The 14,284-nt window shown below is 38.7% G+C and overlaps 1 protein-coding gene across 1 annotated transcript; it reads left to right on the top strand.

Annotated features, from left to right (window-relative positions):
* Positions 1 to 234: 234 nt before the first annotated feature.
* On the top strand, positions 235 to 2,703 carry LOC136883568 (probable splicing factor, arginine/serine-rich 6). Its single transcript, XM_067155953.2, has one exon. The coding sequence runs from the start codon at positions 305 to 307 to the stop codon at positions 1,145 to 1,147; it is 843 nt and encodes a 280-aa protein (XP_067012054.1). The 5' UTR covers positions 235 to 304; the 3' UTR covers positions 1,148 to 2,703.
* The last annotated feature ends 11,581 nt before the right edge of the window (positions 2,704 to 14,284 follow it).

Here is a 14,284-nt window from a genome sequence, read left to right as displayed (position 1 = left end):
TTGTGAACTTTTTAAAAATTTTCCCACCCTTCAAGGGAGAAAATTCAGGAATAGACGTTCTTAGGCATTGTTAAAGATTTTCTATTTCTTACTTAAAATTCTCACAATTATGTTAAGAAGTAAACTTTCGTTTGCTTTACATCATCTCGACATATATTTCTGAACGATTTCCATTTTGGTGTTGCAATGTTGGTATTAGATGCGTGCTCTAGGCTTGTTTCGCGCCATCTAAACCGACGCCACCGGTACCGCATCCATACTCGTTCATTATCTTGAAGTCTGTGAAGGAAGTTCGTTTGTGAAAATGGCTGGTGATATTAGAACATCTACAACGCCTCCGAAAACGAAGATATTCGTCGGCCGGCTTCCTGAGGATGCTCAGGCACAAGATTTACGTCGTCTTTTTGAAGAATATGGTGTGGTTACAGAGTGTGATATATTAAATCGCTATGGGTTTGTTCACATGAAAACGGAGGAAATGGCTGCACGCGCCATTAAGGAACTGAATAATGCTGAGTTTATGGGTGTGCAAATAAGTGTAGAGCAATCGACGGGAAAGAAGAGTGGTCGTGGTGGTGGAGGTGGTAGAGGCGGATTTGGCCCGATTCGTGGTCGTGGAGGAATGAGAGGTATGGGCAGGGCTCCACCGCCATACATGCGTGATGGCCGAGGCGATTTTGATAGGCGACCGGGTATGCTGCCCCCGCCGTCAATGAGGAATGGTTTTTATGACAATTACGACCGTGGATATGACAATTATCCATCACGTGGACCTCCACCGTTCATGCCGTCGCGGGATAGGGAACCGGACAGGCGGTCATACCCCGAGATGATGCGATCACCATTTGAGCGCCGGTCTTTTTCGGATGTTCGTAGCCCCTACGACCGACCAAGTCTGCCACCAGTTGCATCTTTTGAGCGTCGTAGTGATTATGGAGGTTCACGACTTTCCACTGATATTTACCGCAGGAGGTCACCTCCTCCATCTTCAAGCTATGGCGGAGCGGGTTACGAACGTGACAGTCTGGACTCATACGGACCAGGAGGGGGCCGGCGTTTTGATAGAGAAAGCTTGGACCCATATGGACCTTCCAGACGCTATCCTGGACAATCGCTGGATCGTGACTTGCCGATGCGCCGTTATTAGGCGTCTAAAATTGGACGATCGTGTGCAACAGATACAGTTCAAAGGTTAGTTGCAGTTGATGTAAGAACAATGTTTTTAAGTAATTCTTGTGAAGTTGCATTATTGTTTCGTGTTGTAGTGTATCCAGATAATTATTTATGGTGGTATGGGTAGAGGTTATGAAATTGCCTCTCAGTGAACTCTCCACCCCAAACTTCATGTTTTAATGTAACTTAAAATGAGTCATGTTGGCTAATGCATTGCTATATATTCATACATGGTGCGAATTTTCATCCTAGAGGTGGAGCGGGGATGATCCGCTTCAGTGTGGAGGTGTAAGTTAACCTATTTAAATTGCATTACCTGTGTTAATTACCATCTTGTAACCATTACTAGCATGGTTACTTGCCAGTTCCATTACTGTTGTGTTCTAAATTCTTCTAAATTTTGTCCATTAGTGAAGGAATTTTCATATTCAGTTGGTACAACGAATGTTTCAAGTTTTTTACTACAGTTCAATTGGCTGCTATTCAGATCTTGATTTGCATCTTACATAGTTTACTCTGCCATCTTCCATATAAGTATTGATTACGAAACTGTTTTTGTGACTGTCCCTTGACTTGTGAATGTACAGGAAGTTTTCTCATAAGTGTTATTTCCATAGATATTTGTGTAGATCTGGTTTGGGTAAGAAAAGTTTTGGAACTTAGAATGATTTCAATCATTCTGTATCAGTTTTATATACTTCCGGGAGGAATATAGTTTCCAGTGTCAGTGTATGTGCAATCTGAGTGGAAGATTGTGAGTTACGTATGTTGAGTAATAGTTTTTCCATGCATTCGGTTTTACACAGTTCCGTAAGACGCGCTTGTCAATGTTTGATAGGTATTCATAGCAAGTTGACAGTTCCTTAATGTACATTTCTGCCTGAAAATCTTAGCGTAAGAAAACTTGCTGTATTCCAGAACTTTTCTTTTCCAGTTATTTAGTGCAAAGGATGTTTTGAATCCTGATTTCCAGTTCAGTTCGTCAGATAGTCGTGCCAATATATGAAGTGTTGTGTAGAGAGTTCAGAAAATAGATTGTTAATGTGCTCTATTGTCAAATCATCCCCTTCCACCTTTTGATATCCTACCACTTCGAAGATTTTCAGCTTTGTGCATTAATGTTTGGAATATTTATCGGTCTTGGAGTAATCTGACGTGGGATTTGCAGAAATTCCCAATCTATACATGCTTCCTTGTTTAAAAACTTTCATGGAAGGATAACATTTTGTTCAGAATTCTTTTTCTTCAAGTTTGACTTATAAGCCCTTTTTTATAACCACTTTTCAAGCTCCATGGTTATGATTGTAAATAATAATGAAGCATTGAAGTAGATGAATTATCCTGTAAATGCTCTGGAAGTTGACTCTTCTGTTGTGGTGGATAAGTACAAAGAAAGCGGGAGCCCATGTTACAGGCAAGAATTTAACTGGGTAAGGACTTTTTAAAAAAAAAAAGAAAGCAGTAATCTATTGTGATTTTATAATGTACAACAGAGTTCATAATTGCTGAATAAACATGATATTATGTCAATGTTTTGTACTGAAGTCATTTGTTTCTTCATTAAAGTAAGGTGTCCTTATATTCCATGCTATTTCTAATTATACGTTCCAAAAGGTCATTTTATTTACTGTCTGTGAATGTGTCTACTGAGAATTCTTTTGTGATCTGTGTTTCCTATGTAGTTTCAAACAAGACTTCTTTACGAAAGACAATTTTGGGGATGCTTCATTGAATTAGATGTAGGAAAGGAGAATTACTATAGTGACTAAAGCAGGTAGCTGCATTTTCTTTACACATATAAGAAAAGTCAATTCCACGTAGACTTTTTGCTGCTGAATAACTTTGTTGTAGCCAGGTTTTAGTCTGTTTCAACCCTACGCTATTTTATAATGTACATGGCTTTTCAACTTGAATAAACCTTTTGTAATATGGTGAAGTCTGTCTTTCTTTTGAAGTTCAATCCTTTCTGCACAAGTAACCTCAAAGTTTTCTTTCAGAACTTGTGAAGTTTTATGTCAGTGTAAGGTCTTATTTTTCCCTCTAGTTTTGACTTTATCAAATACTTCTTTATATTGTTTGGTAAAGAAGGTAGTTATCTCACTATTTGCAGGACCATAATCAGTGCTCTTCTGACCTATTGCCTACAGAACAAGCTTGCAGGTTGTTTTTTTTTTTTTTTTTGTACACCTGGATATCTTCAATGTAGGTAAGTTTCTGAGGGATGTTCTAAGTACAAAACATCACAGGTAAATTGTCTTGTTCCCAAAATTCAGAAAATCATTATGGAAGTGAAAACTGAAAATTGGGTGTTATGTCGAATTCCTCACAGAGCAAGTTAGCTGTGCGGTTAGGACTGTGAGCTTGCATTCAGTTGATAGTGGTTTCAAATCGCAGTCTGCAACCCTGAAAGTGGTTTTCCATTTTCACACCAGGCAAATATTGGGGCTGTAACTAAGCTCATGGCTGCTACCTCCCAATCCTAGCCCTTTCTAATCTGTCCATTTCTGAAACCCTTCAGTGTGTTTATGCGATGTTAAACAAGTACAGGGGTATTCTTTTATCTTGCAAGGGATTGTCGGTCGCCTGTGTTGCGAGTGTGTCTCCTGCCAAGTACTTTGCTGTAATGCGCTTCTCGTCACAAGTTCCCCTCCTTTGCATTCTGCTGAGAGCTTTATCAGCATAAGGTTCAATTTAATCATGTGTTTAGTGCTAGTGTGTTCAAGTGCCATTTTCATTATGCGAGTACCGAGCTCGATAGCTGCAGTCGCTTAAGTGCGGCCAGTATCCAGTAATCGGGAGATAGTGGGTCCGAGCCCCACTGTCGGCAGCCCTGTAGATGGTTTCCCATTTTCACACAAGGCAAATGCCGGGGCTGTACCTTAAGGCCACGGCCGCTTCCTTCCAATTCCTAAGCCTTTCCTATCCCATCGTCGCCATAAGACCTATCTGAGTCGGTGCGACATAAAGCCAATAGCATTATGCGCGTGTGTAGTACCTTCATGAGGTACAGTAAAACGAGTGAGCGCTGGCTGCATTACGGCAGAGTGCTTGGGGGGAGGGGGTGTAGGAGATACGCTCACAGCGCAGGCGACAATCCCCTTTATAGAAAAAAGGATGTCCTTGTAGCAAAAATTATATATTCCTTCATGATTTAGATTTTTCAAAGCAAATAGGATTCCTAAATTTACAGTATTAAATTTCTTAAACTTAGTTCAGCATCCTTTAGGAGTTTATTACAGATTATTGCTGCATGTGTAACTAATTGCTACGACTCCTCTTATGAGCACCACACATGCTATGTTTTGCCCGTCTGTATGAGCTCTAAGGTAAAATTGTGAGAGCCAGTAAATCGGGACAATTTTCCGGGTGTGACGCGAGGAAAGTGTGCTGCTGTTAAATTTGTAGCATGTGTGGTTGAAAATGCATTCAGAATATTCTGATCATATTCAGCCTCCCATTTACCTACAAATACTTTAAAAGTAGCCTGTTTGGGGTTGTGTTGAAACTACTAGTTTTCTTAAAACCTTCTCTTTGAAGGCCTCAAGTAATTATTCCAGTCACCTGGTTCCAGTGTCTTGTTTATTTAGCAAGTAGATGTGCAAGGAATCTTTTGTTTCAATCAAGTCTTCCTCCAGTTTGCTGAAAAAGAACCACTTTCTTTTTATTATAAATGGCATAAAATTCCTGGACGGGTTTCCCGTCAAGGAAATAGTAGGCGGAAATTGTGTTCGCCAGCTTTACGACTTCGGTTTGCATGTGGAAGGTGTCAGGCAAAACCTAGTGTGTTTGGTGTCCCTTAAACCAATGATCACTCGCATCGGCAAGTGAGGCGATCACTCTCGTTAGGTGGAAACTAACATCTGTTATTTCTCTTATACAATCATTAATTTTTATGTTTAGATTTGATTTTAATGTGTTTATTGTATAATTAATATTGTTAATTTTAACATGTTTTATTATTTTTCTTGAATACGACATACAGTTAAACATTACATTTATTTCAAATGAAGTAGCACCAACTGATAAAATAGCCTATAAACATATCAGCTTACTTGCTAAATCACAAATACAGTTTGGAATATTAATGAAGTCTACAGTATATTGGTTTACGGTCTAAAGGATAGGTTACTTTATCCTATTAGTATTAATGTTGTTTTCACACAAGCAACATACAATTATTCCCAGGAAAACTAGTGTGATCGACATAATTTTCATCTAACAACCAGATAATAATTTGCTGTCTTTGACTTACACACATATTGCCGGTTATAACAAATATTAATTAAATTGTAGAAAATCACACCCATGACCACTCGCACTGTTAGGTCGCCCCTAACGCTACTCTGGTTACACACATGACCGCTCGCACTGTGAGATAGCAACTGACACGTGTGACCTGCTCTTTCCTCCCCTCCAAAGGAACTGTAGCAAAATTTGTAAAAATGTTATATTGAACTTCGTAGCGAGAGTGATAGCGGGTTAACTGAAGATATGCTCAACTCTTCAGTGATAAAATGGACAATCAACCGGCGCTTTAGGAGCAGAGGCAGCTTCAGTACAACGTAAGTTCATTTTTTAAATTCATTCTAATAAGTATAAGTGTTTGTAAAATGGACATTCAAAATATTCATGCCATGGTAGTATAAATGTAAGAGAAGATAAACACAAGAAGCTGTTCCTTGAATCTGATCATGCTAATTTGTGCTTATTTTTGTAACGTGGAAGAATTGTAAATAGACAGGTTTTTAAAATATAACTGTCAGGTTCTCCAGGCTGCCAAAACTAATTTTGAATAAATAAATTTATGAACTACGTGAAAAAATTTAATATAAATTGAATGACTTAATTTTGATCTTGAAAGATCATATTCTATCAAGCCACACTAAAAATATTAGAAATGCATAAACATTTTGTTTGATAGAATGTTTCCTTCAAGAACAGAACATATTTTAATTTTTTTTTTTTTTCTTCAGAATTACTTTAAACTGACTGAAGAACCTTAGTTATAAATTAACTGAAAAGAGATGGCTTCAGATACAGTTCCCTCTGACAGACAAGGGAATCTGAAGTTTTGGTCTAGATTTTATTATTCTTCTTGCTTCTGAATTTGGCCAACTGTGGACCGCGTGAAACTTAATGCTTTCTGGCCAGCCTTCTTTTCTCTTCCCAGAACTTCATTCGTTCACTTATTTTTCTCTGCTCCTCAGATATTACAAATTTGGGCCTGTTCTTCCACTGCTCTTCATGGAATTTGTGGTCATCTATTAGAGTTCTGAACTTCTTTCTGTTGAGAATCAATTCTGGTGTTGTTTTAATTTCTTCTGCGTCAACCTTCTCCACCCATTTCGTAGTTCTCAAACCAATTATATATTTAAATATCCTTTGTCAAGCGGTTGTCATTCATTCTGACGAGATGTCCGTAAAATTTGTCTTTGTTTTTGCATTGTGTCTGTGATCTTTTTGGAATACTTGTAGAGATCCTCATTTCTCCTTTTCCTCCACGTACCATCAGTCGTTTTCTGAGGTCCAAGAATTTTTTTCCTTCTCAGTTTCTTTAAGTTCCCCTTTTTTATTTAATATAAGGCATTCTGAACCGTACAGCCCCTCTGGTTTTACAACAGCGTTGTAGTGTTTAATTTTGGCTTTGTAGGATATTGCCAGTTTATTGTACCAGTTCTGTGTCAGTCTGTAGGCCAGTTCTAATTTTCTAGCTCTTTCCTTGTTTGCCTCCTTGTCTAGTCCATTGGGTTGGATCAGTTCTCCCAAATACTCGGAACGTTTCTACTCTTCTAACCTTTCCGCACTTCACTCCCGTGCTTTTCTCTCCCTGATGTCGGTACTCCATGTACTTCGTCTTTTCGTAGGAGACTTTGAGACCTGTTTTCTTAGCAATGTCATGAAGCTCCAGCATCCTTTGGGCATCCTCTGTTTTGAGCTAAGAGAGCAAGATCATCAGCAAAAGCCAGACATTTAATTTTCAAGTTTTGTCCCTTGCGCACAAGATGAATTCCCTGTATGCCTCCTACTTTCAGAGTTTTCCCAGGTTCTTATGACTTTCTCCAATACAATGTTAAACAGGATGGGTGATAATCCATCTCCTTGTCTGATTCCTGTCTTTATTTGGAATGGATCAGAGATTTCTCCAGCGAATTTAATATTTGAGATGGTGTCTGTCAGGGTTTGTTTTATTATTTCTCTCGTTTTCCTGTCGATTCCAAACTCTTCTAGGACATTAAATAATGTCTGTCCATCAATTGAGTCGTATGCTTTTTGGAAATTGACGAGGATTACCACTGTGTTCTGGTCCCTCAATGCTCTAGTCCTTAGAATACCCTTGAGGTCGAATATCTGTTCTGTACATGACCTCTCTTTCCTGAAACCAGCTTGGTATTCTCCAATGAGGGAGTCTTTCTTCTTCAACCCTGTTCAGTAGCACTTTGAAGAATATTTTGTATGCGACTGAAAGTAAAGATACCTCTGTAGTTATTAATATCCATTGGGCTACCTTTCTTATGGAGTGGGTGGATAAGCGCACATTTCCAATCGTTCGGAATCCTTTCAGTTTTCCAAATCTCTTTTATGAGGTGATGTAGCTTTCTGCAGCCACTTCTTCTCCAATCTTCCACATTTCTGCCACAATGCCATCTTATACATTTTCTCATCTAGACTTGGTGGTTTGGAATTTGGATTCTCATTGGATAGTTTCAGGACAGGCAATCTTTCATGCGGTTCTTCACAGTTGAGCAGCGTTTGGAAGTAGTTAGCCAAGAGCTGGCAGTTTTCTTTATCATTTGTTGCTATGCTGTAGACTACTGGTGACTTTACTCTCTTTGGGCAATTGCTGAAATGATATCGTTCTCACTGTTAACCACACAGGAGAGACATACAGTCTATAGAGGGCTCATAGAAACCTTTCCGCGTGCATAATTTATGATGAAAGTCTTTATTGGGCTCCTTAAATCATTGTTCGGTCCGGTCCATCTCCTGTTGAACATGGCTTCATTGCAGTAGAAACTTGGATCTATTTCCTCTTTTCCTTCTCAATTTTAGGAATTCTGCTTCCTGTTTGGTAGAAGGTAGCTGCAGTCTCTTAAGTTTTACTATAAGAAAAGGCTCATGTGCCAGTACATATGTAATTCTAGATGGTGCCATTTTTTAAATGTCTTAAAGTTAGTGTGATAAATCTGGCTTTCATGTTCTCTATGCAATTTAAATCATTTAACATGAGATAATTAGGTAGTTCCAAACCATAAGAGATTACTGGAACAACCTTTGCTTGCAAGAGGAACATTGCTGTGGTTTAAGACTTTCGTAGGGTCATGAATGTCATAAATACTAATGGCTGCTTATATGGTTCTTAAATGACTTATGTTGGCTGAAGTGTGATGCCGAGGTATTTAAAGGAGCTCACTATTTGTTTTGCTGACACCTACTAGTAACCTTCCTTTCTGAAAAATATTTGCACTGTTTTGTCCAGGTTAATTTTAAGTTTGTCTTCAGCATATTTTTCAAGGTTTTCCATAGTTGCTTGAAGATTGTCTTTGTTGACATGATATTGTATAGGCTTGAATCAGGTATGTTGATGAATAGGGTTAAATCAGGTTGTGAGTTTGACAAATAGGAAAAGTCCTCTCAGTTTTAATTACTGCGTTGATGGTGTGAAAGTTCATTTTTGGGGATCATAGTAAGTATCTAGGTGTTAATATAAGGAAAGATCTTCATTGGGGTAATCACATAAATGGGATTGTAAATAAAGGGTACAGATCTCTGCACATGGTTATGAGGGTGTTTAGGGGTTGTAGTAAGGATGTAAAGGAGAGGGCATATAAATTTGGTAAGACCCCAACTAGAGTACGGTTTTAGTGTATGGGTCCCTCACCAGGATTACCTGATTCAAGAAGTGGAAAAAATCCAAAGAAAAGCAGCTCGATTTGTTCTGGGTGATTTCCAACAAAAGAGTAGCGTTATGAAAATGTTGCAAAGTTTGAGCTGGGAAGAAATGGGAGAAAGAAGACGAGCTGCTCAACTAAGTAGTATGTTCCGAGCTGTCAGCGGAGAGATGGCGTGGAATGACATTAGTAGACAGATAAGTGAGTGGCGTCTTTAAAAGTAGGAAAGATCATAATATGAAGATAAGGTTGGAATTCAAGAGGACAAATTGGGGCAAATATTCATTTATAGGGAGGGGATTTAGGGATTGGAATAACTTACCAAGGGAGATGTTCAATAAATTTCCAATTTCTTTGAAATGATTTAAGAAAAGGCCAGGAAAACAACAACCTGGGCGACTGCCCTAAATGCAGATGCACAAAAGACAGCTGGCATTCTCCAATCTTGCATGCTTTGTCCTTGAACCTAATGAGGAATGGTCTAAAACTTGTTTATGCAGTCATTCCAGTTTAGTTTTCTAATAACATTGCTTTGATCTCCAACAAAAATTGCTGTTCAAATTGTCTAGTCTGCCAATTTTTGATGAATTAAATCTAACACCTGCCAACTTCAAAAGATGTAGCAATTGGCTTGCGTACATATGGCAAGCCTCACATTTTTTAGGTACACACTGTCATAGGCAGAGTCGACCAGTGGATAGAAGTAGGTTGAAACCACCTGCTAGAAGTGCTATGTATGCGAGTTATTTTCACACTGGGCAAATGTGGCTTAATTAAGGCCATGGCTTCTTCCTTCCCACTCCCAACCCTTTCCTGTCCAATCGTCGCTACAAGACCTATCTGTGTCAGTGCAACGTAAAACAACTTGTATTTTTAAAGAAATAATTATGCATTCTACTGTACCTTAAGAGCTGCTTGCCATGCTGTCCTGTACTGTAGATGAGTTTTTACAAGAAAATATACTGTATGCACTAGTAAAACGGTATTTACACAATTTAGCACATGACAGGATAATTCCATTGCTCACTTTAAGAAAAGTTAGTGATGTTTGTTTAGTTTTACATGATTCGACAAAATTAAAATTAAATTTAATGCTTGAAATGTGTCATCATTTGACTGAGCTTCAACATATCTTCTTGAACTTCCTACCATTTTGTAAGCTTCAGACGTGGTCAGTACAGGCTTTTCTATGTCTTCATGTTTTGCAAGATCTCCATATACTGAAACTTCAGTATTAACACCTAAATGGGTCGTAACTGATATCAGTCCCTACTTGCCATCGTTGAGGTTCTATGTGCATTTCTAGTTCTCCTGGAACAGTTTCGGCATTGATTTCATCATTTCTGAAACCTGCTTTACAGAAACAGTTTGCAGTTATTTGCTTACATTCCAGGTCGAAGACTTTGGGATGGAGGGGGAGATTTCTAGTGGCAAAGTGTAGACGCCTGTAGACAAGCGATGGTCAAGGCCATGCTGAGTTGAGTCGCGCAGATAAATAAGTCTTTTAACAATAGCGACTACCTGACCATAACTAGGAAGCTACAATAAAAATAGAATTCTTGAAGCCTTCATTTTCTGGAACCATTACAAAAGTAACTTGTGATAAAATCCTGGCTTCGAATTATCCAAATTTAAGCATTGGAAATTTTAATTTAAAAGATTTTTTTTTTGTATGGATTAGAGTAGGAATTTCAAATTATCCAATGTTGAGAGTTCCATTTTACTGTACCAGATGGCAGAGAAAAACGGATCTCTCTTGAGTGATCTGCGGCCAAGGTTTAATTAATTTTGTGGGGTGTATTTCATATATGTCGCCAGAGATCTGCAGGGCAACATCATACTACATGGAGTGTTGAATGGACTTATTTCTGCCATTCCAAATTCCAACTACCTCTTCAAGTTTTAAACCTATAATCTTGAAATCTGGAGGCATGCCACTGATCCACTTTTTCTGTGCAAAATGTCCATGCATATGGTATCTTCAATATTGCTAATGGCAGAAAATGTGAAATTTTATGATGCATACAGTGACAGTAACATTGCCTTGTATTAATGTTGATTATTCCTTTTGAGCTCCTTATGTAATCCATGGTGAATTGTCGGGCCTCAATCTCAAGGTCGCTGGGTCAAACCCAGCAGATGTGGTCCGAAAGAATGATCTTTCATCGTCTCATGATATAACTGGGGTAAATTTTAGGAGAGGAATTTTTGCTGGAGAAATGTCCTCTGGAAGATCGACATCTGTCTCCATTCAGCACATACTGTGAAATTTTGAATAACCAAAATTTCTCCACACTTTTTGCTATTTAGTCAGTACACTTGCACTAGTTTTGCATGCATTTTGAGTTCAATAGAATCTTGTAGTGGCAAGTGTTTCTAGACATTTGATGCTTTCTGGAAGCCCGCTAAAGTTGCTGCTGATGCAAGCAGTTCAGGAGACCGCTTTGGAGTCTCTGTAGGCAGTTTCTTATTCGCAAATAAATACATAATTGCTTTTTGGGATCAAAAGTACCTACAGTGATCTCTATTGCATCTAGATGCTCACTATAGAAGTTAACTGCTTCTATCCATGTTACCCCCTTCATTAACACTTGTTCTGGGGGCAATGGTATCTCTGGCAATTAGAGTTTGTAAGATAGCACTCCTAAGGCTTTTGGATAAACCTTTTTTGTTGCTGAAAGAAATTGTTCACTTGTGGAAACTTGGCTCTAATATCTTCAGCAACACGTTGCAGTCCATGAGCCAAACAGGTTAAATGGAACATATTGGGATAGAAGCATATATGTTGCAGCACTAATACCATTTCCTCTTGCATCTCGGTCAGCCACAGATATTTAATAGATTTTAATACATCATTCACAAAAATCGCAAAAGCACTGATTTGAGGTGCTCCACCACAATATTTACAGTAAATGTACCCTTAACATCCGTTGTTTCATTATCTTGCGTTACTTGCACATTGCTTCGTCATAGCAGACTTGTAGATAATTCTTGCATAGTGTTCATTATTGAGGAACGTGTTGCCTGCAGTATTTTTCCAGAAAAGATGTTAATTCAGGCATTTTGAGTTTATACCATGGAATTGGCTGCAATCATCGCACTGCATAAGTCTATAAAAAGGGTTACGTGCAGGTGAGGGCTGCATCTTTGTTGAACGATATTTTGTTTATTCTGTAGGCCATTTTATTTTTTTCTATGCAGAGCACAGGGTGCATGTCGTTCAAGCTGGGATTTCATGGAACATGAGATGTGTTTGTTGCATGCTTGACAAATCACTACTTTGCCATTGGTTGTAAAGGACTCAACTGCAATCCATGATTTTAACTTTGAAACCAGTAAGGATGCAACTGATGTTCTTCAACTGTTTTAAAAAAACTTGAGACATTTCATTAGAAGAAAACTTCAAGAATAGATTTGGAAATTTGTAAGTTACAGAGAGGTCACAGAAATGTTTAGGAAAAAATTAGGAAACTTCAATATGCAAGTAGGTAGTTTAAAAGCAATTAACTATGATGATGCTTATTGTTTTAAGGGGCCTAACATCGAAGGTCATTGGCCCCACTGCAATTAACTCTAATAGGGATGTAAGATGTAAAGACTGGCACATAGTGCATAGTATTAAAGTAACAGTTTCCTGCAGCTATTTCGATCCTCTGGAAAAACCAATTTCACAAGTGTCTTTACCTGCACTTGTCAAATACCTGTCACTCATATTTATTTTAATCTCCCTTGTTGCAGCAACTGACAGTAGCCCCTTATTTAGTGTAAAAGTTATATAAGATGAGAAAGTGAAAACACTAAAATGTGTAATTTTATGTAATATCACTAAGAATATGTAGAATACCTACAAATGTAAAAATACATAAATTGAAGTCCAGTTATAATTAGGTGTATGTTGAAATGGCATCCTTTTCCCTTCTTATTTTTTGCAGATTTGGGATGTTAAGTCATTTTCAACTTTCAAGGAGGTTTTAGGTCAATATATAGCATTTTTAAGAATGTTTATATCATTTTAAAATGTCCTTTTTAATTTATGCATGTATTCCTTACTGTCAGACTGATAAAAGTTCACAGATTACAACATGAGAAATTAAAAATGTTTGTGGTTAAATTTGCTGCATTCATGCCCAACTAAACTGACCAGCAGTTGCCTATGCCCAAGAAAGGGTAAAGAATGGATTTATACTTGTGAGTCTTCTGTTTCCAAGATTATGTGCAAGTACACAATACAGAACTCGGATAATCAGGAGAAAGTATTTCCTAATCAAAAGGAATGCACTAGCCTTTGCAGCCAATAATTCACCCCCACCTACCTCTAGGCGAAGAACAAATGGAAACAAGAACGGATTAGAAACAGTTCTTCGATAAGCTTGAACAACACTTTTTCATTCTGGTTGCACGTCTCTGATATTTTGATTGAAAAAGAAAGGTGTGGTATACCACTCCCTCTCGCATAATTGTGCTGAATGTTAACGTTTGGGTTTTCACTTTGCCAGTAAACATAGTTATGTTCCTTATCAGACCCCCCCGCCCTCCATGACACTACAGCCCTTGAAGGGCCTTGGCCTACCAAGCAACCACTGCTCAGCCTGAAGGCCTGCAGATTACAAGGTGTCGTGTGTGGTCAGCGCATCAAATCCTCTCGGCCGTTATTCTTGGCCCCATAGATCAGGCCGCTATATCACCATCGGATAGCTCCTCAATTCTAATCACGTAGGCTGAGTAGACCTCGAACCAGCCCTCAGATCCAGGTAAAAATCCTTGACCTAGCTGGGAATCGAACCTGGGGCCTCCGGGTGAGAGGCAGGCACACTACCCCTACACCACGGGGCCAGCCGTTATCCAAACCCAAAACGTGAATTTTGGCCTTGTTGGACCAAATAATGTGGTGTTCCAAGTCAGAATCATATTCCCGCATGTAGTACAGTAGCCTCAATCGGTACAGGTACAGTGACAGCCTGCATCGTAACTTTGATATGTGAAGAGAACGTGCTAATTTCTTAGCCATACATTCTTGATTCTGTTGTGTACAATTCGACCTGGGGGCTCCCTAGTTTCTTCGGATGACCCATACTTCCTGTTTTTCATCGAAAAGCTTGGTTCATCCAAATGAATCGGTGCACTCCAGTCCTGGAGGTCTATACAATTCCGTCGTTTGGCATCTAATCTCAGAAGAAAAAACTGACACGGACTACAGTCAGATACATTGCACTAGTTTCTCC

Source organism: Anabrus simplex, chromosome 11 (assembly GCF_040414725.1).
Source record: "Anabrus simplex isolate iqAnaSimp1 chromosome 11, ASM4041472v1, whole genome shotgun sequence".
NCBI classification, from domain to species: domain Eukaryota; kingdom Metazoa; phylum Arthropoda; class Insecta; order Orthoptera; family Tettigoniidae; genus Anabrus; species Anabrus simplex.
This window is presented reverse-complemented; position numbering and strand designations above follow the sequence as displayed.